Source organism: Falco biarmicus, chromosome 7, assembly GCF_023638135.1.
Source record: "Falco biarmicus isolate bFalBia1 chromosome 7, bFalBia1.pri, whole genome shotgun sequence".
NCBI classification, from domain to species: Eukaryota; Metazoa; Chordata; class Aves; order Falconiformes; family Falconidae; genus Falco; species Falco biarmicus.
Window position 1 is genome coordinate 6,957,429 of NC_079294.1, and position 27,350 is coordinate 6,984,778.

At 41.1% G+C, this 27,350-nt stretch overlaps 1 protein-coding gene across 26 annotated transcripts in view; it reads right to left on the reverse strand.

Annotated features, from left to right (window-relative positions):
• The window catches only part of NRXN3 (neurexin 3), a 1,022,200-nt gene that overhangs the window by 88,946 nt on the left and 905,904 nt on the right, over positions 1-27,350 (reverse strand). For 17 of the 26 annotated variants that reach the window (XM_056346632.1, XM_056346622.1, XM_056346630.1 and 14 more), the window contains one exon: positions 21,558-21,865. In XM_056346632.1, coding sequence (XP_056202607.1) covers positions 21,558-21,865 — 308 coding nt within the window. Of the gene's footprint in view, positions 1-21,557; positions 21,866-23,170; positions 23,231-27,350 lie in introns of all 26 variants that reach the window. The other 9 variants (XM_056346615.1, XM_056346611.1, XM_056346614.1 and 6 more) reach the window with 1 other exon arrangement.

The following is a 27,350-nucleotide window of genomic DNA, read 5'->3' on the forward strand; positions in this document are numbered from 1 at the left end:
GAATGAAGTGTTTTAATCCAAACTGATATTATTTAGCAATACACCTCACTTTTCAACATCCTCGCAAATACCAGCCCAACATTTACATCCAGTTTTGACAGTTCAAAGAGCTACTAACAGCATTTGGTAGCTGTTGGTAACCATCAGATGCTGGTATCTGCAATTATAGTTTTACATAGCTCAAAGAAATAACTTAATTGAACAAGTGTGTACTAGAAACAAAAGACCACAAAGGATCAGCTGGACAGAAGTTTACTGTAGTACTACTGTTATAATTATGTGGTATGTTTGTCTGCAATAAAGCTCTTAGTAAATTCTTTTTAAAAAGAGTAAGTTCAGCAACATTGCCTGCCTGTGTGTAAAAACGGGCCAAAGGAGACATACCGCATTTTGACAGCCTAACTGCTCAGAATCTCTACTAATTGTTCTTGTCTCTGACCTAGAGCTCAGCCCACCCTTTCTCCTTTTTTAAACACTCCTTTTAATTAAACCAATTAAACAAGCCAAAGAAGCAAGTCACCCTTTTACCCTAATCTGGGACGCCGCAGGATAGAGGGACATAAAGGCTTTCGAGTGAGAACAAAGAGGCTCAAGCCTGGGGGAGGTCACAGGAATTTCCAGCCAATGCTCCTGCGATGACTCCCGCCATTGGGAAGAGCCATATGAGTTCCCTGCACCAGAATAATTGTGCCAAGCAATACTCCTTTGCTGGAGATGCACCCAGTTGCTCTCAAACACCTACGGCATCCCCCGCTCCCCTGTAGTCAGAAGCGGAGGCTTGGCCCAGAAACGCTAACGACTTTGAGCTGGCTTGCATAAAGCTCTGGGAGAACAGTGCTGGGCAGGACAAGAAGCCAGTAGTCGGAAAAGAAAATGGAAGTTATTTTTACACAGCTCAGAATAGCAACACGGCGCGGACAGCTCGTCGTCTGCTGCGGTTACCTTCAGCAGCAGCAGTGACAAGTGCTGAGCTGCACACACACTTTCATTTATCTCTGCAGCTCCAGGCTGAGGGCAGACAGAACCCATTTTGCCACATGACCACGCTTGTGAGCTAAGACAAGTGTACTTTCAATTTGCAAGGTAGCGAACTGAGTCATGTCAAGGGCAATATTAATTTCTACAGGGTCCCAAAAAGCAGCTCATTACTCCTGACTCTGCCTTCTGGGTTTCGGATGCATTAAATAAATAAAATCCATCCCAAAGAAGGGCATTTGTTGTTATTGCCAGTGTTCTGCGTTGTTCTCCATGAGATGTGTCAGCTGAGAGGAGGTTTCTTTAGGCTCGGGCAAAAAGGATCCATCAGATACAGTGTGATAGTACTAATACAAACAATTAGTATTTTTCAGCCATACATCTGAAAACACTTAAAAAGGAAATACCAATCCCACATTACATAAGGAAAAAACTTAGCCACACAGAGGTTGAAGCACCTTGGGCAATAATATGCTGAAATGCCAGGCAAAGTCTGGGAACAAAATATTACTGAAGAGACCATAGAAAATGGTGTCTGTAATAGCTGAGGGACTTGACCCCGTGACTTATGTAAGTTTTTTTGTCAAGTCTTCCTACAGTGGACTTATAATCATACAGTTCAAGCCTAGAGAGTTGATTCTGCTGTCCTATCTACTGGCTATAACAGAGAGGGAGACTGCAGAAGTTTTTTATTTACTACTGAGAATGGACTCAGCACAGTACAAAACACAAGTTTCTTCAGTGAAGAACTGGCTCAGACAACTACGGAAAACACTATGTTTGGGACAAGGGAGGGGAGGAGACTGGTGACAACAAAAGGAAGTTTTAAGATTTCACAGCAATTTTAGCATGTCTTTGGGTCAGTTCAACTACACCTATCTTCCTGAAGAATCCCTGCCCCTACACAAGGCCATGAGAGTCCTTTCTAATTCCCTTCAACTGCCACCCACCGAGAGTGGTATTAACAGATACGGTTGAAAGGTCTGGGTTTCTACTAATGAGCTGGAGAGCAGAAACAATATTCTATTTAATGTGAGTTGTCTTTGCATGCATGACCATTGCAGGTATCATTGTTTTGAAGAACAAAAATGCTATGAGCAAACTCTTCAAAGACCTAAGCAACAGCACTTTTGCTGTTTAACTGTTTAACTTCAGTTTTTGAAACGCCAACTCTCAAACAAGGCACTACAGCAAACATGTTTCTGCTTTGTTTATCAGTTGCTGTCAGAGTCTGTTCATAGCAGCTTTGGACTGTGAAGTTTTGATGGAGATCACATGTGGTACCCACTGTGAGTGAATTCTTAAGCTTCCCTCACTCAAGAAGACAAAACTAGTTATGAAGAGGCTGTGTAATCCAGCTAGTTTGAAAGGATGCTTTAGCATGAACAGTTAAACTTTTTTTTTTTTTTTAATTTCTACTACTAATACACTCCCACCATCCTAGTTCTTGCCAAAGAGGAAATAAGAAAATCAAAAGGTAAGGTAATACAAAGAAAAGGTAAAACCAAGAAGAAAATAGAAAATGTTTTTATTTATATAGACACAGGATCATAACACTGAAATGTACCCATCCAGACATCAGATGTCCACCCTTTGGTTAGTTTTCCAGGTTCCTTTTACAGTTATAGGGATCTCCAGGGGGAAGTTAACTCCTCCTAAGTCAGGCATCTATTTCAGGATGGGATAATCTCCCTCTGTAGACGTCTATCTCTTTCCATCAGCTGTAAAGAGGATTTTAAGTACAAGCCATGACTATCCAGTTAAGTTTTCTGTTGCTGAAGTTCAACATGATGACAGTCCCACTTTGCATGTCTGCAGACATCTGTCCATAATGCAAAGCCATGTCAGCAGTGACATACATGACAGCATGTTGCCCAAAGCTGACAAACAGCACTGGAAGGAATGAAAGAGGAAGCACTAAGCTCGGTGTACTTCTAGTCTTACATGTGACCTTGAGAAGAAACTCAAAGTGAAGTAAACCTGTGCACGGCTGAAGTACCTATCTTACAGAGAACGCTTCTTATTATGAGTTACCAAAACCTCGCACAGCCTGGAAAACATTTTGTCTAGCTGGAAGGTGTGTGTCAAGTAAAGAATGCAGTAGGATTGTTATCCCAGAAAAGCTCCAAGGAAAGGGAAGGCCTGCAGCTTTGAATGGCAGCCCAAGTGCCTTGAAAATAAGGGCAGGCAGAAAACACATCCCAGCATTCATTAAAGACAAGCAAAATACTCAGAGAAAGGATGGCTGCAATGCTAGACAGCTTTGGGGGCAGATAGTTGCCAACTCCTCCACCCAGCTAAAATCATGAACAAGTTTAGAAATATCTGTATTCTTAAATACAAATCACAATTACATTTTACTGTTACACTTCTCTTTTTATGACTCCATTTCTAAGTTAATGTTAAGGAAGTTTAAACCTATGCCTTTGTTTTCTTTCTTACTTTTCAAGCAATTGCAAACAATTCTGGGGAGCAGAATACTGTTTTTGCTCTGGAAACAAACAATCCCAATAAAGCTGTTGCAAAAAAGCCCTCTGAGCATCAGCAATCCAGAACAAATCTGGGATTTTCCCAACCAAGCTGCAAGTGTCAGACCACTGCCTGCCTGCAGAAAGAGCCGCTTTCCCCAGCAGAAGTGATGCCCTCACTAGCAAGTGGCAGGTAGCCAAGGGACCAGTCACAACTGTCTTAATCCCAGGTTATCATAGAGAACCATTTCTGCAGCCATCAAATAATTTCCAATGGACTGACTTTCTTTCAAGGCTGAAATGAAATCCTGTTTTACTGATAGAAAAGAAACAGCCCTTGGGCTGCACTGGGTAGCCCACACAGTGTAATTCTTAGAGCATCATGAGGTAGCTGAGGATAGTTACAAACTGGATCTTGAGCTTGTGATTGCCCCTCAAAGGAGAAAGCATAAAAAGAAAAGAAAGAAGGCTAGCATTAATCCACAACTAGATTAGAAGCTTGTTTCTTCATTCATTCTCATTACTTCCCCTGTATGCAGTTATTTCTAATTCACATTAGTTTTGTTTAATTTGGGGTTCAAAGAACCCTAGAATCATTTAGGTTAGAAAAGGCCTTTAAGATCATGAAGTCCAATCGTTAAGCCAGTACTGCCAAGCCCATCACTCAACCATGTCCCTAAGCACCACATCTACGTGTTTTGTAAACACCTCCAGGGATGGTGATTCCACCACCTCCCTGGGCAGCCTGTCCCAATGTCCAGCCACCCTTTCCGTAAAGAAATTTTTCCTAATATCCAGTCTAAACCTCCCGTGGTGCAACCTGAGCCCATTTCCTCTTGTCTATCCAAGAAGAGAGTCAAGTTATTTTGATTTATAGCTAGCTTAAGTTTTCACCCCTCTATAGTCACTTGTGATTACAGCGAAGTTACATGTGACTCGGCTTTGAAGTTAGCTGTTACAGGTGCATGAGAACATTCTAGACAAGAGACATGAAGTTTAATGCAGGCTGTCTTTAGCTGCTTCTTCAGTATACATGGAATTTTAGCTTGCCAGTTCTCCTGAATGAGGATGGATTAGTTCGGAAGAGAGAAACACCGGATTCCAGAAAACATCAAATAACAGGTACGGTTGACCAGAGGGTCCCATTTGTGTTGTTCTGTAACACAAAACTAAGGCTAGGCAAATAAAAAAGCAACTTATTTTAAACAAAGAAATGTTAATACTTTATATTTCATTAAATGTACTGTTGTATTCCCACAGCTAATTGAGTAATAAACATCCTGGGAGGATTAGGTGTTTTCATAAACAGTGCTTGCAGGAACCTTGGCCAGGATAATACTGTAAGGCAGTTAATCCTCACACTCTGGGAATCAACATCCAGGGGCAGAATTGAAGAGAAATATAGCACACACATGTAAAATCCATGAGCAGATGCCCTGGGCAGGTAACAGTGTCCTCTGAAACCTCCTGCCCATTTCATGGCCTCAGCTCGTGTCGGTTAAGCCTGTCAATCAAGCAAACCTTGCAAGGCACGTGCCCCCCATTCTCCCAGGGGAGAGCTTCACCCTCTTTGCACGTTGAAAATCTTCTGGAAATGAGAAGGGCGCACCCTGTTCAAAGGGGCCAGGGATGTTACAGGGCCCCTAGCATTTGTGGGACTCAGAAAAGCGATTCCATTTGTGTGGGTTTGTATCACTGGATAAGGTTTGTATTCAGCTGTCGTTACAACAAATAGAAGGTGGAAGAACTGAAGCAGTAGTGGGGACTTGTGGAAAGTTAAGACACCTGCACAAGGAAGGAGAAAGACAGTGTAATGTGATCTAATGGCAAGAGAGGGGAGAAAAAAAAACAACAACCAAAAACAAAAGATGCAAGCCGAGACAGAAAAGGTTAAGTCAGAGCCCTGGCAGTCTAACAACATTACTGTGAATTCTTTGGGGGGAGACAGCTGCCACTGACAGCACATAAATGCTCCACAGTAGCGCAGCTTCAGAAAGCACAGCAGAGGTCATTCACAACTGCTCCACGTCTCAGAAAGCCTTTTTTAATTTAGAAGGAAAAAAATACAGAGTTTGACGTGAATGGCTTGGCTTTGATTTGTTTTCCAGGTCTGCAGATAAAGATGACACAGTAAAGCTGGAAATCACATGTGAGCTCATCTTTTTTTTACAGGTGCCTTGAACAGCACAGCAAGCATCACAGTCTTAGCGAGAGGACCATATAGGTGTGCCACTCAAGGTATATTTTAATAAGCTTTGCACTCCTGGGCAGGAAAATAATTAGGCTCACTTGGCTTTCCTTTTTTAAAGAGAAAGAAATTCCATATGATTTAGCAACCATGTGATTTTAGCCTGGTACAGAAGAAGCAATGAATAAACCCTTCTCATGGGATGCCAACACAGGGTGTGAGATCTCAGCATAAGTGGTCAAAGCCAAAGATCAGTTTAATGAACACCCTTGACAACTAATGAATATCTTTCACTCGTTCAAGAAGGACTTCAAAGTGGCAGCACTGTCACAGAAGGAACAGCAGTCTCAGAAATAAGTTGTTAGTGAGTACACCTAGGGAAAAAGGATATTCTGCTGAAGCAAGTACCGCATCCCATTGAAAGCTTTGGATACATATCTCTGCTTGGCACTTCAGAATGCAATGCCATACGGATAAACGTCAATAAAGCACATTGCAAGGGCATTGAAAAGTCTTGCCATATTAAGAAATAGCATCATTTATAATAAAAAGCTCTGACTGACATAATTTTTTACTCCTGTGGCAGTGGTTGAAGATGCTAGCGTCCCCAGCTTTCCTCTTCCACCAGCTAGAGGTTATTGCCCCTACAGCAAGGGCAGCAAAGACGACTGTGTGTCCATTCCTCCCCAACTCCATCTGAGGAACCAGCACACAGTGTAACCTGCTCATCTTAAGGGGCTGGCACTGCAGCACAGGCTGTGACCCGAAGCAGCTCTGGCAGAAGTGGATGTCCTGATGAGCCTGCTCTGCCAGGAGGCAGCTTAAAGGGGTGATCAGACATGCGAATGATGACCTACTAAATGGCAAAATTCAGTAAGGAAAGTCTTTGAGTCCTGAACATTGAAGCTTTGCTGTCTCTTTGATTCTGCCACTGAAGTTGTCCACTTGTGTCATCTTTTGACTTTGCCAGTTTGAACCCCTGCTACCTCTGAAGACAGCTGCAGTATATCCTCATAACAACCATGTTAATATGGGGTCACGTGACCCAATTCGTCTGAGATAATATTCCCTGTTTCTCAATAAGTAATGTAACAAGTTAATACGAAGAACGTTTTCCACTGCTTAAACTGAGTTAATTTAGATCTAGTTTGGACACTGCTTCACTGTGTCCAGACCTACCTGTCTTTTCTTGACAGAAAAAAGTCCAAACCACCTACGGTCTCTGTGGATGAGAACAGCTTGTACATGTTAACAAGATATACAAAGCACAGCCACGGAATGCAGATGGGAAGGATTCTCTTTAATCAGTGCACACAGTTTTGCATATAAGAAGGGGCCATTGTTGAGGCAATAGTCTTACTGAGATCACTTGACTGTTCGACAGCCTTTTTTAAAATATCTGATTTAGGGGTGTCCTGATGCAATGACAACTTCATTAATGATACCCTGCTTCTGTGTGTGTTTTTTGCTTGCTTCATGGCCACGTTGAGAGTGTCTGTAGTTGCCATCCCAAACTACTGCTGGTTTAGCTATGCATTATTAAACAATAACTCAGTGCTAACCTGCAAGTAGCTGTGTACCTGTGATGGAAATAACAATCCTTAGGTGCAGTTTTTAAGGTGTTTCAGAAAAATGCATGCCTGTCCTTACTGTTAGCATGCATGCACAGTGCTCCAGCAGGTGCCGCAAGGTCTATCACAGACACTGAAGCCTTTGGTCAAGTGGATCTGAAACCCACCCATTTTTCTTGCTACAGAATGAAGAATCGCAGCTCTACCCAGTGAGGTTTGGCTGAAGGGATTGCTTTAGACAAGCCCCTCTACCTGGCACTGTGTCAAAGGCATCAACTGAAATACAAGTTTCCCCAAATTACACCCAAGTAGGAAAGGAAATTCTGTGTCTAAGAACCAGCAGTGGCTGAATTCCTGCATACAGCCTGATGCCAAAGAAGGTCAATCAAGTTCAAATTGGCTTCCTGACACTGCCATGTGGGTTACAGCCCAAACGCCACTGCTCTGTGCAAATGAAAATCATGCCAGATGCATTAAAATAGAGCAACAACGGCACCTGGAACAACATGATCCTTTTAAATGAACAGTCCCTGCAAGCAGTGATCAGAAAAAATACAGTCCCACTACAGACACCATACCAAAGTTATAGGACAGTCCACATTTAACCTCTCCATATGTACAATTTCCACTAACAAGCACTTATAAGCACACACTTCTTCAGTGATGTGAATTTTCTGTTATGGCACTGCTCGGCATTTTCAGGAGGAACAGCCATTTTCACCAACACCACCTCCTTTCTATTATTCTGTAGCTTTTAGAACTGGCCATCAGATTTTCCAACATGAAGGTTTTCAATAAAGCAAATTTGCTGCTAGGAACAGTGAGTATAACCATTCATGGTCACTGATGTCTGACAACTTTGAAGTAAAATTCATATTATGATTTTTACTATCATTTTTATACGTGCATCTCAAAAAAGTCAGAAAGTTCTATTTTCAAGACCCCACAATTTCATGCAAGTAAAATTGAAAAATTAATCTATGAATGATAAAAATAATTACACAATTTATTAATTCAGTATTACTTTTGCAAAATGAAAACCAGCCCTCCCCTTTTTCAGAAAGTACTATATTTTTTTTATTTTAAAAGGTCTTCCCAGGCAGCAAAAAGGAGGAGCAATGACAAGGGTCTGGACTGATTTTTTTTTTTTTTTTTAAAAAAAAAGTCTTTGCCTTCTATGAATGAATTTGCACAAGACTGCTGGATTGTTCCCTGACCTGCAACATGATGAAGTTATGATTCAGCACTAATCTAAACCTTTATATAGTTCTATAGTAACAGGTATCAGTCATATAAATAAACATACTGATAGAAAGAGAGGATTTCTGGCTCAGAGTGATGTAACTAACAAGTGGATTTCTGATTTCTAGGTAAAGTACATAGGTGTTTTGAGTTAATAATTCACTAATTCTCCCCCACATCCTTAGTCTGAATTTATAGACCATTGCAGGTGGGTGGGCTCCTGAGCTGAAGAGCTCTCAGATGCCAAGGCAATACATGTGACAGGTGCTGCAAATACAACTTATCAGATGGAGCTTATCTGTACCCATGGATAATAGTAGTCACTCCTCTTCTCCTAAATGTCCTATTGGAGGAAATGGGGTCTGACACCGCCTAACCACTGCCACCTTTCATTGCCACCACAGAAGCTGCCGCTCAGCTTCAGAAGGACAAAAAAAGCCAGGGAAGAACAGCTAACAGGAAAAAAAAAAGGTTTAAAAAAAATAAAATCCCCAAATCCTCCCGACCTTCAGCTACTGCTGTCATTAAAAAAGGTTTGACTAGAGGAAAAACAGTCAGTAAATTCAGAGTGACCAAACCTGACAGAAGCAGAGGGACAGCCAGCCTTTGCCATTACCTCTCTCTGCCTCCAGAATGATCTTTCGTATTGTAAACTGTTATTTACATCCTCTGCCCTGTTCAATCTCCAGCTCTGTCAGGGAAGGTGATGACATTGCCCTCCTTTCAACTTATTTCTCCCCTCCCAGCAGAATCCCTGATGCCATTTAACTTTCTAACTCTTTGGCTGCCTTTGTTGCCTAGTATCCACTGCTTCAGTGGTACTCAGGAGAGCATAAATCCCTGCCAGGAATCGCAGCAGAAGAGCTTCCGACGTCCCACCAAAGTAAATCTGGCCTTGTGGAAGTGCGAGGGCAATTCGGGCTCAGAATGTGATCCAGGGACCTAGCTGGAACGGTACAACAAACCGCCATAAAAAGAGCAAGGCACAGACCGCAGGGCTGCAACTCCAGTTGCTATGGCATTTCCTGCAGCCAAAGCGAACATGGCAGATCCTGGTCCTCAACACTGCACAGCCAGGCTCTTGTCCTCCTCTCCAGTTCTTGCCAGCTTCCTCCCTCCCCTCCCTCCAGGAATCACATGGAGCAGAAGCTAGTACCATTCCCATGGCTTCAGTTAAGAAAGGGCAAAATGACTTGCAAGCATCAGATATTAGCTGAGAGGCAGCCAGAGAGACACCAAGGCTTTTCACAGCAGATTGTAAGTGGTTCTTACTTCTTGCCAGGGCAACAAATGTTATAGCCAAGCGAGCAGAAATTTCTCTGCTGTGCTTGAGCCCATAAACAGAAGGACAACATGTAATGAGCCATCTGAGCACCAAAAAAATTATTTATCTTCAGGCAACCAGCAATACCTCACAATTAGTCAGATGTGGGGGTGTGGAAGAAGTCCTCTACAGGAGAGGCTCTCACTGCAGTAGCTCTTTCTGAGGCATATACGGACACACAACCCTCCTTCTTCCTCCCATCTCCCTATCCTTTCCACCCTGGCACTCTTCTTTATGTCTAGCACCTGGAAATCCTGCCCGAGGTCTGATCCCCAGCACCTGCACAGAGCTCCATCAACGAGCAGGGCCAGCTGCCCTTCTAGCTCTGGAGGAAACCTGTAAGCCCTGCTGCACAGATCCTCCTCCAGCACTGTTACAGCTGGGGGCTTGCAGGGACTCCAGAGGAGCAGGCTGTATATTCTGACCGGCCTAGCATATCTACATTTCTAAATTTCATTCTCTCAGATTGCTCGGTCTCAAGATGAGACAAGCGGGTGACAGCAGCCGTCACCTGAACAACCATTGCTTGCAAGCTGAAGAGCCGCTTCAGTTCATTACACAAGTCTAAAGCGTGACAGAGTGGATGGCAATGCATTAGGCAGGAGAAGACAACTGAAGCAGTATATGTAAACTGGGAGACATACACGGGACTAACACAAGTGGAGGAGTTGCATGTATCAGGTATATGGAATCAGACTTGGCTTGCTTTTCTATGTATACCTCTAATGAGGTTACATCTATAACGAAGAAACAGACCTGGGCACTAGAGACCCACATGCCATAAGTGTTAATACACACAGCACTGCTCCAGCAGAGAACAACAGGATTAACTGCTGCCTAAATGTAATCAATTGGGAGCTAAGATAATTATGCTGAAGATTTGGACCCTAAACATATTTGCAAGTCTTGAGCCTGCTCTGTGGAGGAAGAGGAGATTATGTCAATATACCCACAGCAAAGAGTAATAAAAAAAACCAGAGCCAAGGGAATATTGATCCTACCAAAAAATGCTTCTATAGCACAGGTATCATCACTTCTTTTTCTATTTCTATCTCATTTCTTTTTTGACGTCCATCACCATCTCACCACAACAAGCATATATTTAGGAAAATGAATAGTCACACTTGTTAAAACAGCCAGAATGCTGAAATAAGGAGAGAAGCGACATGACCCTCAGTCCCAAACAATATTCCTTTATTACAGGTATTCCTTTCTGTATTCTTCTCAAAGAGAAAACAAAATAAGGTGTGACCTCTTGATTACCAATTTTTAAGTCTTTTTTCTTATGATCCTGAGGAAACAAAACAATTGGAATCCATTCCTATTCACTCATAAGACAGGCCTCCTACTTAGATTTAAGTCATAGCCATTCAAAGCATCCGCTTCTGGTTTTACCATGGCACAGAGTGAATTTTCTGCTCTATGCTATACACACCTGTGGGATCAAAGTGGAACTACAGGGTCATAGTCCCACTAGGAAAGAACAAGGCCAAAGACCAGGCAGGAGGGAAATGGAATAAAACACCCGAGGGAATTTACCAGCATTGCCCATACTGCCAGAACAGTGCCTGTAATTTTGGCTGGGACACAGACCAAGGAGCAGCGTATCCTTATTTTACTACACCAGGAAAGTCAAGAACCATTTAGCGAGGACGTTTGTGACAGCTGCTGAGTGAATCGAGTAGGGCTTAGAAAACAGTAGCTCCTGGTTCAGGACCTGTATTCAGCCTGCTACAGCCTCCTGGTTTTCTAGCTAAAATGCTGCAACCCCCAAGCAGCTCAGCAGCTCCCCTCCTCGTGCAAAGTGCCTGTGTTCACTTGCTGTGGCCTGCCCCATTCATCTTCTTGCCATCAAACCTGCTCTCACCTCTCGCTTCCTGCTGTGTCAGTACATTAAGTTCTTCTAACAGGAGAAAAATATATTAAAGGAATAATAATACACTGATAACAATAGTCTAAGAAATACATATTTCTTCCTCCGTATTTCCCCTCATTCGATTAGTCTCCCAGCAAGAGCAGCATTAATCACTGGGGCAACAGATAAAAGATAAAGACCAATTTGAATTTTGCTGTGTGCTGCTGAGTGTGTATGTGTGTGCTCAGGCAGCAGGGAGGGAGGCAGCAGGACAATCTGTCATTTGGTATATTTATGCTGCTGGAGTCAGTCAAGACTGGTTCTCCATTATTACCACAGATTAAAATCATTCATGTCCTTATACTTTCATTGGAGGTCATCTTTCAGGAAAGAAAGGAGGAAAAAAAAAAAAAGGACATTATGACCAAGTTAGATCCAAGCTATTTGTGCAAATCTCTGTGTATGGCTTGGGCACTGAGGCTATTACTTAGATGTTAGAAGAGCACAACATATAGTAGTTTTTTCTCCCTACCTGACCTGACTCTTTTTACACTAAGAATGAGTTTTCCTGCTTTGAAACAGTCACTGGAAAAGAGCTGTCGCAAGTGAGAGGAAGAGGTGATTTTTAGATGATAGTACAAGTGTGTGACAGTCCAGCCCCGCCTGGCTTTGAACTGCTGTGGAAGAAGCCATGGGTCCTCAGATCTCAGTATCAGCAGGTACACTGAACCAAGTCCCTGCCAGCTTGGAAAAAAAAAAAAAAAAAAAAATTCCTTTTATCCCTGGGAAGATAGACTATAGAACAAAGCAGAGATTAAAAAGTAGAAGAGTGGTTACTAAGCCATATGGGTACGAGTCTCTTGCTTTTCTCTCCTTTGCCTCTCCAAAAGAGAGTTGCTAGAACCACCAGCCCACCACCTCTAGCCATGTCACTCTCCATATTTCAATCTTGCTGTTTCCTTCCCGTATCTCTATAAGATAGATGTATCTCATCCTCTGGATCTTGGTTCCTTGTCAGTAGTCATCCCTTCTCTACCCGTGTTCGTAGATTTAGCCATCAGAGCATTCCCAACGCTTCTACTCTCTGGTTGATGACTCCTAATAAACTACTGGTATTCTCTGGAAGTGTCCTTACCCATAAATCGATTTCCTTAGCACACCCAATCTGAGACACAGCAAAATGGGCAACACAGCACCAGCGGAAAACTTTCAAAGCAGTTACTAGGGAAGACAGTCCATTCACGAGTCATTTTAACTGTGAAAAGCCAACAGGACCAAATTTCCCCCAGATATGTAATATAAGAAAGAAGGGGATCATTTGCATGCCATGCAATACCAAGAGAACTGAAATCCAATTCCTCGCCCCTTTGGCTTTATTTTTGTATTGAAAATTTGTGGAAACAAATTCTTGTCTTTCAGAATACAATAGAACAGAATTTTGCAATCAAAATTAACAACATCCCGCCTACTCATATGCCTTCTCAGGGAGGAGAGAAAGGATTGGCGGTTGCATAGCCTGTCTTGCTAATCGCTACTTTTAAGAGGTGTACTGTGACAGACATATCTTGCAAATCAGTGACGACTCATCCCACAGACGAAAAAGAAACTAGCAGAAATCCTTCTGTTTCTGCTAGTTAACACCACCATCATTCTACAGAAAACCCAAGGCATTAATTAGATGGTTTCAGAAAGCGGGTCTGTCACAACAGCATGGATGTGTTTCTAATTTCTGCACATTCATTCAGATATGAGCTAGGAAAGATAAGACGTACATTCCAAACTCTCAGCCAGCCTTGTAAAAAAAAATCTCAAATAAATAATATGCAACTATATGCTCTGAAATTATTTTGGCAATTACTGCAGCTTCTAGGCATTTCCCTGAAGTATATAAATAGCCAGCAGAGCAGATATGCTATAACAAAACGTGAGCTAATCCTCCAACTATATTTGAGCTATAACCATTGATTCTACTCCATTTATTTCTAAGCAGTTGCTTTTGCAGTATTGGATCTCTTCATCATATATTGTTGCAGCAAAACTGCCCTAGAACACACTCGTCCTATTCTTTCATTTGGCTTGTGATCAAATGTATGGTCAACTATGGTAGCTTCAGTTCCTGAGTACTCCATTAATCAGATTTTGAAAATAATCTTCCACGTGACTTTCAAGAATCCTTTTTGGCAGGGCAAATGACATGTTTTAATACACAAAGGGATATTGTGCCCTGAAGAAAAAAAAAAAAGTACATACTGATGTTATTAAGGGCACTTTCCAAGAAATGTATGCCTCCTTGCCTGCAGAAGGTAGGTATCAGTTTACTACAGTTGTTATTACATGTCATGGTTTAACCCCAGCCAGCAACCAAGTGCCACGCAGACGCTCGCTCACTCCGCACACCCACCCCAGCGGGATGGGGAGGGGAACTGGGAAAAAGGTAAAACTTGTGGGTTAAGATAAGAATAATTTAATAATTGAAATAAAATAAAAATACATAATAATAACAACAAAAATTGCAATGAAAAGGGGGGAGAGAGAGAGAGAAAGGAATAAAAGCCAAAAGAATAAAAAAACAAGTGATGCCCAAGGCAGTTGCTCACCCCCTGCTGACCGATGCCCAGCCAGTCCCTGAGCAGCGACCAGCAGCTCCCAGCCAACTCCCCCCAGTTTCTATACTGGGCATGATGCTCTGTGGTATGGGATATCACTTTGGCCAGTTCAGGTCAGCTGTCCTGGCTCTGTCTCATCCCAATTTCTTGTGCACTTGCCCACGGGCCGAGCATGGGGAACTGGAAAGTCCTTGACTCTAGGGTAAGCACTACTTCCCAATAACAAAACCATCAATGTGTTATTATTCTCTTACTAAATCCAAAATACAGCACTTTACCAGCTACTAGGAAGAAAATTAACTCTATCCCAGCCGAAATCAGGATGTTACAGCTTCTTATCCTTTTGTTACACAAAAGGGTTTGCTTTAAGGACACCTCAAATCAAGCAAATATTTCAGTAATTTCTTGATCAAGATAAAAAAAATCATAAACATGCGCTGAATTTCTAGAAAAGTGCTAAACCCCCCCCCACCCCCCACCCCCCCCACTTCATATGCTGGGCCAAATCTTCACTTCCAAAATTCACAGTAGAACAGAACTGGGTACGTGTTTCAAAAACATCAGCTGAGATTTTGCTGCAAATCCTGAATGACTGTTCTGATTAAAGGCAATGTAAACTCAACCCTTATAGGAATGGATCTGCTAACTCGGGCCTTCTGTAAACTGTTAGATGGAAGAAATAAAAAGATGATGTGTGTCCCAGCAGAACACACAGAGGAGTGGCTGAAGTGACTACTTGACAATGCTATTATTTAAAAACAGGTTATGCAAAGAATGAGAGTGTAAGCTATATTTTGAGAAATCATACTATGCATCAACTTGAGGCAAACTTGTGTTTGCCACACACATTCAATCAAATCCCTCCCCTGGAGTCACAAAAGAGTAGTCTCCATTTGGAGCTGACAATGGTTACTAAGTTAAATGTTCAAATATCGCTGGTGATAATGTCAACAAATGACAGCATACACCAGCATATGCATGAGCTGTTTTACAAATACAATGTTCTTTATTACTGTAATTGTGCTTAGCAGAAATACAAGGCTGAGCTTATTTCCATCATCAGTATTTGTCAGCACTTGGGAGCGTAGGCTGGAAAAATAATACTACAGTAAAATCACATTCTCTTTTAGGATGGCTACTGAGCTTCTGGTTCACTGCGGCACTTCCAGAAGAGCAGCACACCTGTCTTCTGCAGATAGCGAATGAAATAATGAAAATATAGCATTATACTTTAGATTACATGAGCTTCATAGGTCATTTGAGTATCCTGAACACTACATCAATAAATATTATTCAAACGCACCACCCCACTCTCTCATTTAATAAGAAGTTAAAACTTGGAGAATGTTTTGATCTCTTTCCCATACAGAACATTATCCCATCACATACACATTTCTGGCTAGGTAGCTACTACATTACACACACAAGATTCTGTATTTTAATGTTCACTACACCTATTTCTGTACTACACACTCGTGAAGTATTTAGGGGTCATTTGGTATTATTGAATTAATCACTCTGTAACCTACATGAACAATAGTTTGCATAAAAATTTTCTATCCCACATTCAGATTCCTGCTTCCAAACTCTGCTTTCTTTCTCTGCCCAAGCCCCATTACTGTATAATCATCACAGAAGAAATGTGACTTTGAATAAGTAAATGCCATTTTATGATTCCACTGCAGCAATGCAACTTTACCATCTCACTCAACAGGACTGTAGTGCAGTAGAAAGGGTCCCACTCTGAAAGATGGTACAGGTTGGGGGCTTTAGTCTCTTTAAGAAAAAATAGTTAAGGAAGAAGCAGAAAAAGAGAGATGAGAGCGAGACTGCGTTATTTGCAGCGGTACCAATGGGCCAATGAAGTCAGTCTTTAAAGGAGAGACTCATCAAAAGCTCTTTTTTCATTAGAGCTTTGCAGTCTTGGGATGAAATTGTCACTAGTGACTTATAAGAAGCAAAAACTAAATTAAAGGCCAATTTCTTTCCCCCCCAAATTATTATCTATGACTCTAAAAGAAAGTACCTAGGCAAGACCATGGGTGAGCCAATTTTATTTGTCTTAGCTGACAGTGAAAGTCTAATTAGACTGACAAATCTTCTGTGTTATTTTCTTTTGTGATATACACTGTAAGAAAGGATTTAGCCTGGAGCTGCACGTTATGGAAAGACATTAATCAAGATTATTGGACCCTCAATAGAAAACACAGTTAGAAGGCTGGAAAGCCTAATGGTTAAAATAAAAGGTTGAGAACTTTATTCTGAGCCACACCAGTGGGTAGACTCTCTATACAGATAACAGGCAGATGCCCTTTTCTATTCTTTAGAGAGAACATTCTGCATATCGTATTTTAAACATTGTCATTCTATGGCTCTGAGATCATAGCTGAAAACTTCCACAAGGAATTTATTCTCATCACCTCCAAGCTACAGCTTGAACAGTTTGGCAAGTGCCATTATTGTCATCTCAAGAAGCTGAGGCATGCACTGGATATGTAACAGGGCACACAGTTTCTGGTTCCTCATGCAGAGCATAACCAGAAGTCCATCTGTCCTCCCAGAATGGTTTGATCTCTTTTTCACAGCAAAATGTCTATGATAGTGGTGTTGGGATGCCAGCCACCCACGCCATAGGACAGACATACCAGGGGCCTGTCCTCGGGCCCCCAGAAGCTTATCTGGAGCAGTTCTCCTTAAGGACCCACACAACAGCTAGAATCATATCTTGGATTTGCTGAACTCAACGTGTTTTGAATGGAAGACTCTTGTAACACCATGCATGCTCTTCTAAGCTAGCTTTACTTAGTAATGAACTTAAAAGATATCTTTACACAAATCATTTGGAAACTGAATGACCTAGCTGTGAACTGGACAGAATGCACTACACGAGAGCATATGGAGAGTCTCCCAAAAAGCTTTGAGCAGTGACTCACTAAATTTTGAGCACATAAGCAGCTGACAAGGAAGCAGAAGCCAAGAGAATGAGTGTCATGTTAACTTGTTTTCACAGAAGTCTCCCAAACCCAGGAAACCCCTGAACTACTTCACTAATAATTGAAGCTGTTCTTTAAATCAGGAAATAGGGGCACGTGGGATTGCAGGACTTTAACGATTACTAACAAAGTAACCCTGCAAGAAATGTGGAAGCCTTGCAAGAATAAGACATGGCAGAGTACGGTGACCCTCCTCTAACAGCAGCCTATACAACATGGTTTCTGGTGTCCCACACCAGAAAGCTAGCGGCTTGTCTTCGAGGCCTTTGTAGGGCAGCATGGCAAAGCAGAAGTCCCAGAGAGGATGCTGTTATCACAGAAGAGTCTGGTCTGTCAGGTCCCTGAGACCGGGAGCAGGAATTTAGTACAACACATGTCCCTTCTGAACAGACCGTACTTAAATCCAGAACAAAACCATGCATGAGGAAGACACGTGAGTGGTTCTACTCAGGGGCAGCAGAGCACAAGCCCCGTTTGCGACTCACTGAAACAAACATGATGTGAAACTCCTTTTTCTCCCTTATTTTCAGTTAACAGAAGAAGGTCAGCTCTTGTTCTTCCTTCAAGGCCTCTCTGAAGGCTATCTGAACCACAGAAACCTTCCTACCAGTACAGCATACAGTGGCACATCTCCACTGTTTCTCACTCCAGTCCTGCCTATCCTTCACTGATCTGACTTTCACTGCCTTGCAGAAATGCTATTATAAATTTTAAAACAAAATGAAGTTACAGACATTTTAAATGCTAATATCATTGCCACCGGCTATTTCCAGTAATATTTTTCTCTCAATTCCCTTTGTCTTGGTCATTTGTACAAGACTATATCTCATGTTTGGGATCTTCACAGATTGAAAAGCATGTCATTGGTCTGTGCATATACTGTGTATTTTTTAAAGCACTTCATTTTACCAGCTATTTTAATCTAACTGTGCTCTAAAATACTTCTGGCAGTACTCAGACTATCTAACTGCAGGAGGTATCATGGTGTATGTTACAAATAATTGAACTCTTTGAAGTTATCATGATCTTCTGTACTTCCTTAACAAGTGATGTGTAAATCTAAATCCTAGTGAGATTCCCCTGGATTTTGTATCACTTTGGGATTACGGACTTGATATTCTGCACAAGCTTTATATGCATTTCAAAAAGGAGAAGTTTTAGTTACTTACATATGAAAATGAGTAATAAAAATACCACAGATACTTCTAATACAGTAGTAATAATAATTCTTTATTCCAATACTTGCTATTTTGCATTAGATGCTTTGCTTTTACTTGTATCATGCCTGGTATTACTACAGTGGGCCAAAACCCTTCTGTGCGAAACAGTACATGCATGCAGACTGAACAGCGCATTTTGAACCCAAGGACTACACAGTCTAAGCATAAAACAAGGTATCACACATGGATCCAAAAAAATGGACAATAAAACAAAAAAATGTGACAACATTGATCAGCTTGATAAACAGCTGCCTTAGACCATCGCCAGCCTCACCTCTGACAACTTTTTGGCATGCATCATGACGAACAGAGACTTTAAATGGGATCGGAAAAATAACCTGCTGTTGCTTGGTGGATGGTACCAGGAAGCAGACGGATTGTTGTGATCAAACTAAGTGAGCGAAAAAATGCTTGGATTGTGCTGTTCAGAATGAGGAGAGAAGAGACTAAACCGTGAACTGCCTTGAAAGGGAAGAAAAATTGTTTATTTCTGAGCAGAAAAGAGAAGAGGAAGCTGGAGCAAGGTAATAACTAACTGTATTTGTACCGCTCATAGCCTCAGGTAGCTATATTTTACGTTCCCCAAAGAACAAACTTGTTCTATTAGATTTTTCCACCACTTAGATCTAAAATTGTAAGCAGGCTTGACAATGGTGATGTTGAACACAAGCAAGATAAAATAACCATTAGGCATCTGAAAACCACAGCTGGAGATACTGCCCAAACAGAAAAAGACAATTTCTTCTCACTTTCATCGCACAAATAACGCAACTTAAGCTGACAGAATCAAATTCTATCAAGAGTAAGGAAGAAAGGCAAGCCATCTGTGCTGCGACAGCAATAAAATGGCCTGATATTGAAATGCAGAAAGTTGTAATGGAGGTACATATTGACCTTTATCTTTCCTTCAGTGGGTAGCATGAAGTGTCAAAGAGTTATTGCTTTAATATCAGCTAAGATGAGGCCATTTGTTGTGGTGCATGTGTATCCAGGAAATCTCTGCTCTAACTATGTTTTTAGAAGCACTTTGACATTTTATTAAACCTTCTTGATGCTCTTTCAGCACACAGTGGTCTCTAAAGGCTGGCTGAACTGCCATGTAGGCTAGGCAGAAAGCTTTCTGGACGAGTTCCTCTTCAAGTAAGCCAGGGTCATTTCCAGCTTGATCCAGCCCACAAAGGTCCACTGCTACACTCCATTACACTGTTATAGCTAAACGCAGTTCTGCTGCCTTTATAAAGTATAGAAAATCTCCAATAAACTAACAAGAGCAGGATCAGAGCCACAGATTTTATCCTTCTGGAGATGAAATCATACAGATTTCCTCTAAAATTACAGCTAGCTGGGGAGAAGGAACTGTAAGACTTTCAAAGTTTATTACAAACAATGACCAAACCTGGGTTAATTTCCCCTCATTTAGCTGAGGCTTTATAAATCACCTCTTGGGTGTTTGTAGCTAATAACTCAGTTAATCCCAGTCCTGCTGCCAACTGGATTTACAGAGTATCAAAGGGACCAATGTTAAACTTTAGCTTGGAATTAATTACTCTAATAGCTGTCAATTCGGCTGCAGCCAGAGGTACCTCACAGAATCACAGAATGGCTGTGGTTGGGAGGGACCTCTGGAGGTCACCTGGTCCAAACCCCCCCCCGTCTCTGGTCCTGTCACTGGGCACCACTGTCATCTTTACACCCTCTCTTCAGGTATTTGTATGCATCAATAAGATTCCCGCTGAGCCTTCTCTTCTCCAGGCTGAAGAGGCCCAGCTCTTTCAGCTTTTTCTCATGGGAGAGATGCTCCAGTTCCTTAACAATCTTAGAGGTGTCTTGCTGGACTCTCTCCATCTCTCCTTTGTACTGAGGAGCCCAGAACTGGACACAATACTCCAGGTGTGGCCTGACCTCCTACATAAGTAAGAGGGTGGTTTTTGTGTTTTCTCATCCTAAGTGACCAGGACTAGATAAAAAATAAAAGAGTATGGACACACATATATACACAAAACCAATCAATAACTGATTAAACCTTCTGAAGCAGTCAGAAAGCAGGCACGCAACTTGCATCATTAGAGATTTCAAAGTCCTTGATTTCATGAAGGTCTTCTGTCCCAAGCACCAGAATTTGTTTCAGAGAAGGAGATGAAATATTTTTTTTTCTCCAACTACACAATAATATACCTTTCTCTGGAGTTTTAATAAAGGGACATTCTGATCAATAAGCACTCGCCAGTGTCTCAGCCAATGTATGCTGCTGTCAATTTATATAGAATGAGATTCTGACGTAAAGATTTTAAAACAACTGTTTCATCCCAGTTGATAACTTGATAGTATGCCACTGAAATAAATAGTTTTCAAAATCTGATCCACTGCTCAGATTGCACAGACAAGAAGAGGCAATTTAAGGTGTTTATTTCTAATCAGTACCATATTCTGGCTGTCACATGAGTAGTTCCAAACCCACTGCATTTTTAGGACTCAAAACACTACATTGGCACAATTAAGCCAGAACATCTGAAATGCATTTATTTTGTAGGAATGATTTTTACCAAAGATATTGGAATGGCTCTATGTTGGGATACCTACATTTTGCAAGAAACTGATCTTGATAGCGTTCCTTTAAAATTTCCTACAGGAAGGCTACAAAAGGAAAATGAAAAATGGCTCTACCTTGAAGTAATGCTCCATTGCTTTTCTCCCCATTATGAACTTCACCATTGCTGCAGTATATACTGTCATAAATAACCATACACCCATCCCCCATTAAGCTTTCTAACTCTCTTAGGAATATGTTTCCCCACATATGAAACTGTGGAAACAAAGTTAAAATCATGTTTGTGTTCACATTGGGGCAATCCTCCTTATATAAATGGGTTTGCACTAGAACTGAAGCAAAATCTGTCCCCGTTATCACACGCGTGTGCCATAATAATTCATCCAGCTGTTTGTTCACCAACACAGGAGGACAACATTTTGTGGTGGTTTACCCTGTACAACATCATTAAAAAAAAGTTACATGGAGCATGACTCAGGGAACATGGCTCCCATGAGCTTACAAGTAAGCAGCAAAACAAAAGACTGATCAAGAACCCAAGGAAATGCAAAAGACTAATAGACTCACCTGGATACTTGGTGGTGAACGATTTTTTCGGGTTGTAGTGGTGGCCATCGTAGTTGTGGTTTCCATGACTGTAGTAGACATTTCTGGTGGCACGGAGGTTGTGGGCGTTGTTCCCAAGATGGAAGGGACTTCACCAACAAGTCGGACGCTTCCGTTGATTTTGATGTTGGGGTTGTTCTCTGCTGCCATATTCAGCACTTTCAAGCCATTGTAGTAGAGACCGGAGAGCTGGCCTTGGAAGAGACGCCCTCTGTCCTTCCCTCCTATGGCTATTTGCGCCTGGGTGTTGAAGATCGTTAACTGTCGTCCTAGTGAAGGGGGTGAATAACATTATTGCCAGACATTTCCTTTGTTTTGCATCTTACATTGAGTCCTGGCCGGAAATGATGGACAACAAAGAGGTAGATTCATTCTTGGTAGCGTTTATGATGACTGTAGAAATACGGTACAGAAAAGTACTGCCTAAAGCTTATTCATAAGGAAGATTAACCTGAAAGCAAAAACAGCTAAAACTGAACCTCATATTTCAGCATCCACTCACACATCAAAGCTCTGGAGGAGCTTTGACTCAGTCAGAAATTTGAACCCACTCTTTTAGAGTTGGATCCATTGAAAACTACAAATAAGGCTCAATATGTGGCTATTTTACTACTATCAATTCAGATTGCAGTTCCTGTCAGGGTTTACCTCATAAGCAAACCTATTTTGACTGGTCAAAGGATGGGATTAACTCATAAAGCCACTTCTAATAATGCAAAGCTTTTAAGGGGTGGCTTAAGCGCAGTAAAACATTGGAAAAAATTGATGGTGATATAAAGATTGTGTGTGAATCTTAAGACAGGATCAGTCATGATCTTCCAGCTATGAATATTGTGTTGTGAAGGCTCACATATCTAAACCCAAGAAACACTAAATGCAAACATTTCTGATGTCTCTGAAAGAGCAAAGTTTTTGAAATAATGAGGATAACATAGTGCTTCAGATGATTAAGCCCCAGAATGCCTTACATGTGACTCCCCTCTTGCAGACAGTGAAATTCATATGTAGGCAGGTTGAGAGGTTTACTCAAGGTCACACCTTGAGTGTTAGGAGTGGTCCAATATGATATATAATGAAAAATATATTTATTAAAAATAAATCTAGCAACAATTGCCAATTCACCTCATTTTGCAGGACACACAAATCACATTCAGCCTGGACTGTTCTATAAATACTGCTTATGTCCCAGGCTGCACTAGGTTGACTATGTTAAGAAATAAATTGCTTCACGCAGTGCAAAGGCAGTGCCTATAATTTCACTGTTACTCAGAAGATTAGAGGCATGCCACCTGGAATCTGTTCAATTAACCGACAACCAGACTGGGCAGAGCGCAGAAAGGTTATCAAGTCAATCATCATTCAAATATCTATGTAGTTTCCCATTTTTATGAAGTTTGAAACGCATGTTCCCATCCCATTCCCACTCCCCAGTTCTCACTCACCACTTTCTCTCTCTAGTCAACCCTGATGAGAGGTGCAAAATGCCACCACATAGCAAAGCACAGCCTATAACCCACTGCTCACTCCTTCACAGCCAGTGGTTAGAGTAGATCAAAATACAAGGGGGGGCTCACCAATTTTGGTGGTCGTCGTGACGGGTCTTGAAGTCAAGTGGTGATGCGGTGTTGCATCATCTTATGGTGACAGGATGGACCATGGGGAAGAGAACGGGGACAAGAGAAGAAATGTATCTGAAAGGAGTTCCTGTCCCCAAAGACAGCCCTAGCTAACTAAGCAAAAAGTGTATGGAGAGGTGTAACATATGGACATGTGGAGGTGGGCTGCACGTCCCTGGTGCTCCTCACCCACAGATGTATAAATGAAACACTAGGACTTGATCAGGGTTGGGTAACCGCATTGATGAAGAAATGAGAAATAAAAATGGAGGATATCCTTCCCCTGGAAAGTGTTGAAACACCTGATGCGATATTCTGCATCTCAAAAGGTTTTAAACTTACCAGGGGCAACGTATGTCTATTAAAACATCAACAAACATGCACTGAAGCCACACCTCCTCAGCATGTAAACAGAGCCTTTCCTCTCATCTAGGAGGAAAACTGGATCCAATAACAATATCTGTCAATATCGACAGCCCAGCTCCTGTCTGAGCTAGGTGGAATGGCACTGTACGCTGTAGAAGGACAAACTCTTGTCATATACTATGTCCTTAGTTTGCTTTTCCCCTCTGTCCTGTTGTGCTTTGGATTTTTTTTATGGATATGCTGTCAGCTCTTTACTACACCCCCTTCCCTTCTCTTCACACAGCCCCTCCCTCTCGTACTGTATTTATTTATGTGCTGTCCCTGCCCCTGCGTACCCAGACATTTCACTTGCTACTGTTCCTTCCTTCTCACCCTCACTCATGATGGAGTGCCAAAAGGCAGACGTGAAGAACAGGGCGTTATTCCACCAATACTGAGATGTTATCCCTGAAAATGGAGGGAAGGTACTGACTATTCAAAGCTTTCCATTTCCACTCCTTTCTCCCTTTAAATCAATACTGTATGTTTTTCATCTTTTACCAAAAGGAAAAAGGGTGGGCAATGATGAGGAAGGAGAATTTTTGCTGTCCCAGCTAGGAGTGCTCCCCAAGCCAGGATAGAAAACAGGTTCCCTCCCTTTTACTGGAGCACGACGACTTCCTTCAGGATGTCATCTATTCTAACCCAAGCTCACAGCACAGCATTAGACATCCCTGTCACATCTCTCACTTTACTTTCAAGAATGAGGAGTTAGTATATTAGGGCTGAAAAAGAGATCATGACTGTATTTCTAGGCCTTCATCTGTGTCTAATAATGCTGAAAGAGAGTGTACACCAAGGAGGTGGCCCCACCGCAGTAAAATAGGAGCACTGACTGCATGTTTTGGGGTCTGCCTTGCTTGTGAAGTGGTCTTCCAGACCAGGATTCATGCACTGCACTGTATGGTTAATGCTGGAGATAGCAGTGGTCCTAGGACTGTGTTTGCTAAAAGAACAATCACTTGTTGGAGTCACCTACGAACTGTCGCTCGTCATTCTTCATTTTACAATGGTGTACGCACGCATGAATAAAGACAACAGGGAAATGTATATGGAATGAAAGAAAACTGTTGAGAGAATATACCCTTAACTCGATGCCGCTGTCGGTCTCTTCTGATCATTCTTTTGATCATATATATGGATGTGAAGCCCTTACTTCACCCAAGTAAAATCTATTTGGCCACTGAGTTTTACTGAGGAACTGTTTACATTAGTAAATTCTACCAGGTGTGTAAGGGTTGCGGACTTACGGGTTTTTTTTCCATAGTGAATTCTTCCTCCTGCTATTTTAGTGTCATACTAAAGAAAAATGGTGAGCATATTTTAAGTTTTTGAGGTGTTTCGTAAATATTCTGTATAGTTCAAGCTCTCATTTCTTTGTTTGCTCTCTCATTGACTTCTTCATTTGGAATAATGAATACCAATTAAAAACAGAGAAATTTTACTGAAGTGCAACTTTTCTACAACAGTAGGAGAGATTTTGGGTCTGGTTTTGCAAATCCTAATTCACACTAATAGCTCTTGCTTCAACAGTGCAGTCACTTCCATCAATGAGACTTCACGTGTAAGTAAGAGAGATTTGAAGAATTAAGCAATTCCAGGATCAGTCCTTTTGATGAGATGCTTCTGGATCTGTATTAGGTCATCCAGTTGCAGAATAGGTAACATCTGTGCCTTAGCAGACACCATGTATTCTGCTAAGGAAATCTGCTGGTTTTATGACTACTTGTTGAACAATTTAGGATTAATACTTCTTTTACTCACATACATAATCTCAGTGAGGTTAATATGGCTTTGTTTTTCAAAATGTTAAATATTTTGCTAATTACTCATATAATCAAGATTTTAAATCTGGGCTCCTCTTGAAAATATTTTAAACTGTTCTATAAAATTCTAAAAAAACCCAAAACAAAACCACAAAAAAAAAAATCCTAAACCCAGCAATGATGCTACTCCAGAAAGACGTTGGGTTATATTTCTTTTCCAAGAATGAACTATTTCACTGTTATGAATAATGGAACAGTGTTACCAAAGGAAGACCAAATCTATGGCATTCAAAAATGTCAACCAAAAAGTGTTTCATCTTAAATCACACAAGCCAAGAACTCATGTGGGGAAGACAGCTATTCTATGTGCTATCTTTTTGATGAATCTATCTATTCCTCCATCCATCAGTTCATCTTGTTCCATTTTGATAGCAAGCTACCCTTTCTCTCATCATCTTTATAAAGTCTTCTGACAGAAGGTTTCCGTGTTACATTAATTGTTGGATGGATGACCAGATGGATGAGCAGGTTGGTGAACAGCTAGGTCAATTATTTGTTCTTAGTATTTTTTTTCATGTGAGTGGTATCTAAGTTGCTGAAATCGTCTATCTAGTTTGGAATGAAGGAAAAAAGCTATTTTGTCTCAGGTGTTACACTGAACAATATCATTCCCTAACACAAAGTGTGAAGACTGAATTTCCTTTCATTTTAGTGAAAACATGGCCCTACCCTTCTAGCTCAAAAAAAGCTAGTGCTTTGGGAATGTCTGAATGCTCCGGTCTTGTCTTTTTTATACCCTATGCACATGTGATTGTCTTTTAACAAAGCATCAATATCCACGAAAGGTAGACTTCAGTTCAAAACTTCAGGATGACTTAAAAATGAAAGTGCCTTGGCATGCTTATAAGCTTAAACTTGGAGCAACAGTGACATAAAATGAAAAATCTGGTGGAAAACCAAAAAAGAAAACCCCAAAGACTAAAATCAAAACCACAAAAGAAAATGAAGGTGGGTTTCTCAAGCACATGAATGGCATCAAGGTATTAAACATGCATCTCTTTTAACAAAATCGAGGCAATCATTGTCTTTAGTGTTAAAGGGACTTTAGCAATACAAACTTACCAAAATTATCCTCTTTTTAGTGTTAAGCTTTATTTATTTATTTTAGTTTGGTCTTGTAAGTTAACAGGGCAACCCACTGAGACTCAATAAGCATTTTCTGTATACCTTTATCTTGAAATTTATTTACAATTTCACTGAATTAACTGTTCTATAAAACCCTGGTGGTCAAAAAAAATATTTGTTTTTGTTACACAAAAATTTTAGTCTTACTTTCACAAATACTTTAGCTTTAGTTACAAACATTACACTGTTGTAGACCGAACCTGAAAAGTGGGCAACGCTGCCAGCTCTTATTGAAGTCAACAGGAACTGAGTGTGCACAACACTTTGCAGGATCAGATGCTTCACATAAAAATATTTTGACTGTGGTCAGCCACATCCTTTGTGTCCTTAACTTAAATTCATACGAACCAAATCAATTTGTTAATTCAGCTGAGGACAGAAGCTCGAAAAAGAACATAAATTATCTTTTTTCAAACCTACAAAACAATGGTTTTCCCTCTTAGAAAATTTGTTAACCACCATAGTCTATGTCAGCACAGAAAATGCAAGATCTGAGTTCAAAGGTCATCCCCTTTTATCAGCAGTAGTTTCTTAAGAGGAAACAAGAGAAGATCGTGTTCTGCTTTTTCTAGATGTCAAGGCAAGGAATGAGTTAGTGGGGGGGGTTTATTTTTATTTTTTAAAACACCAATTTAGTGTAGAGGGAGATCTTCCTGACTTAAGCTTCACCTTAACACCAAGAGCCCAGTCCAAACCCTGCTGAAATCAGTAAGAGTTATTCTGTTACCTTCAACAGGCTTTGGAATGGACTCTACATTGGAGATTTTTCTCCCCATCCAAAT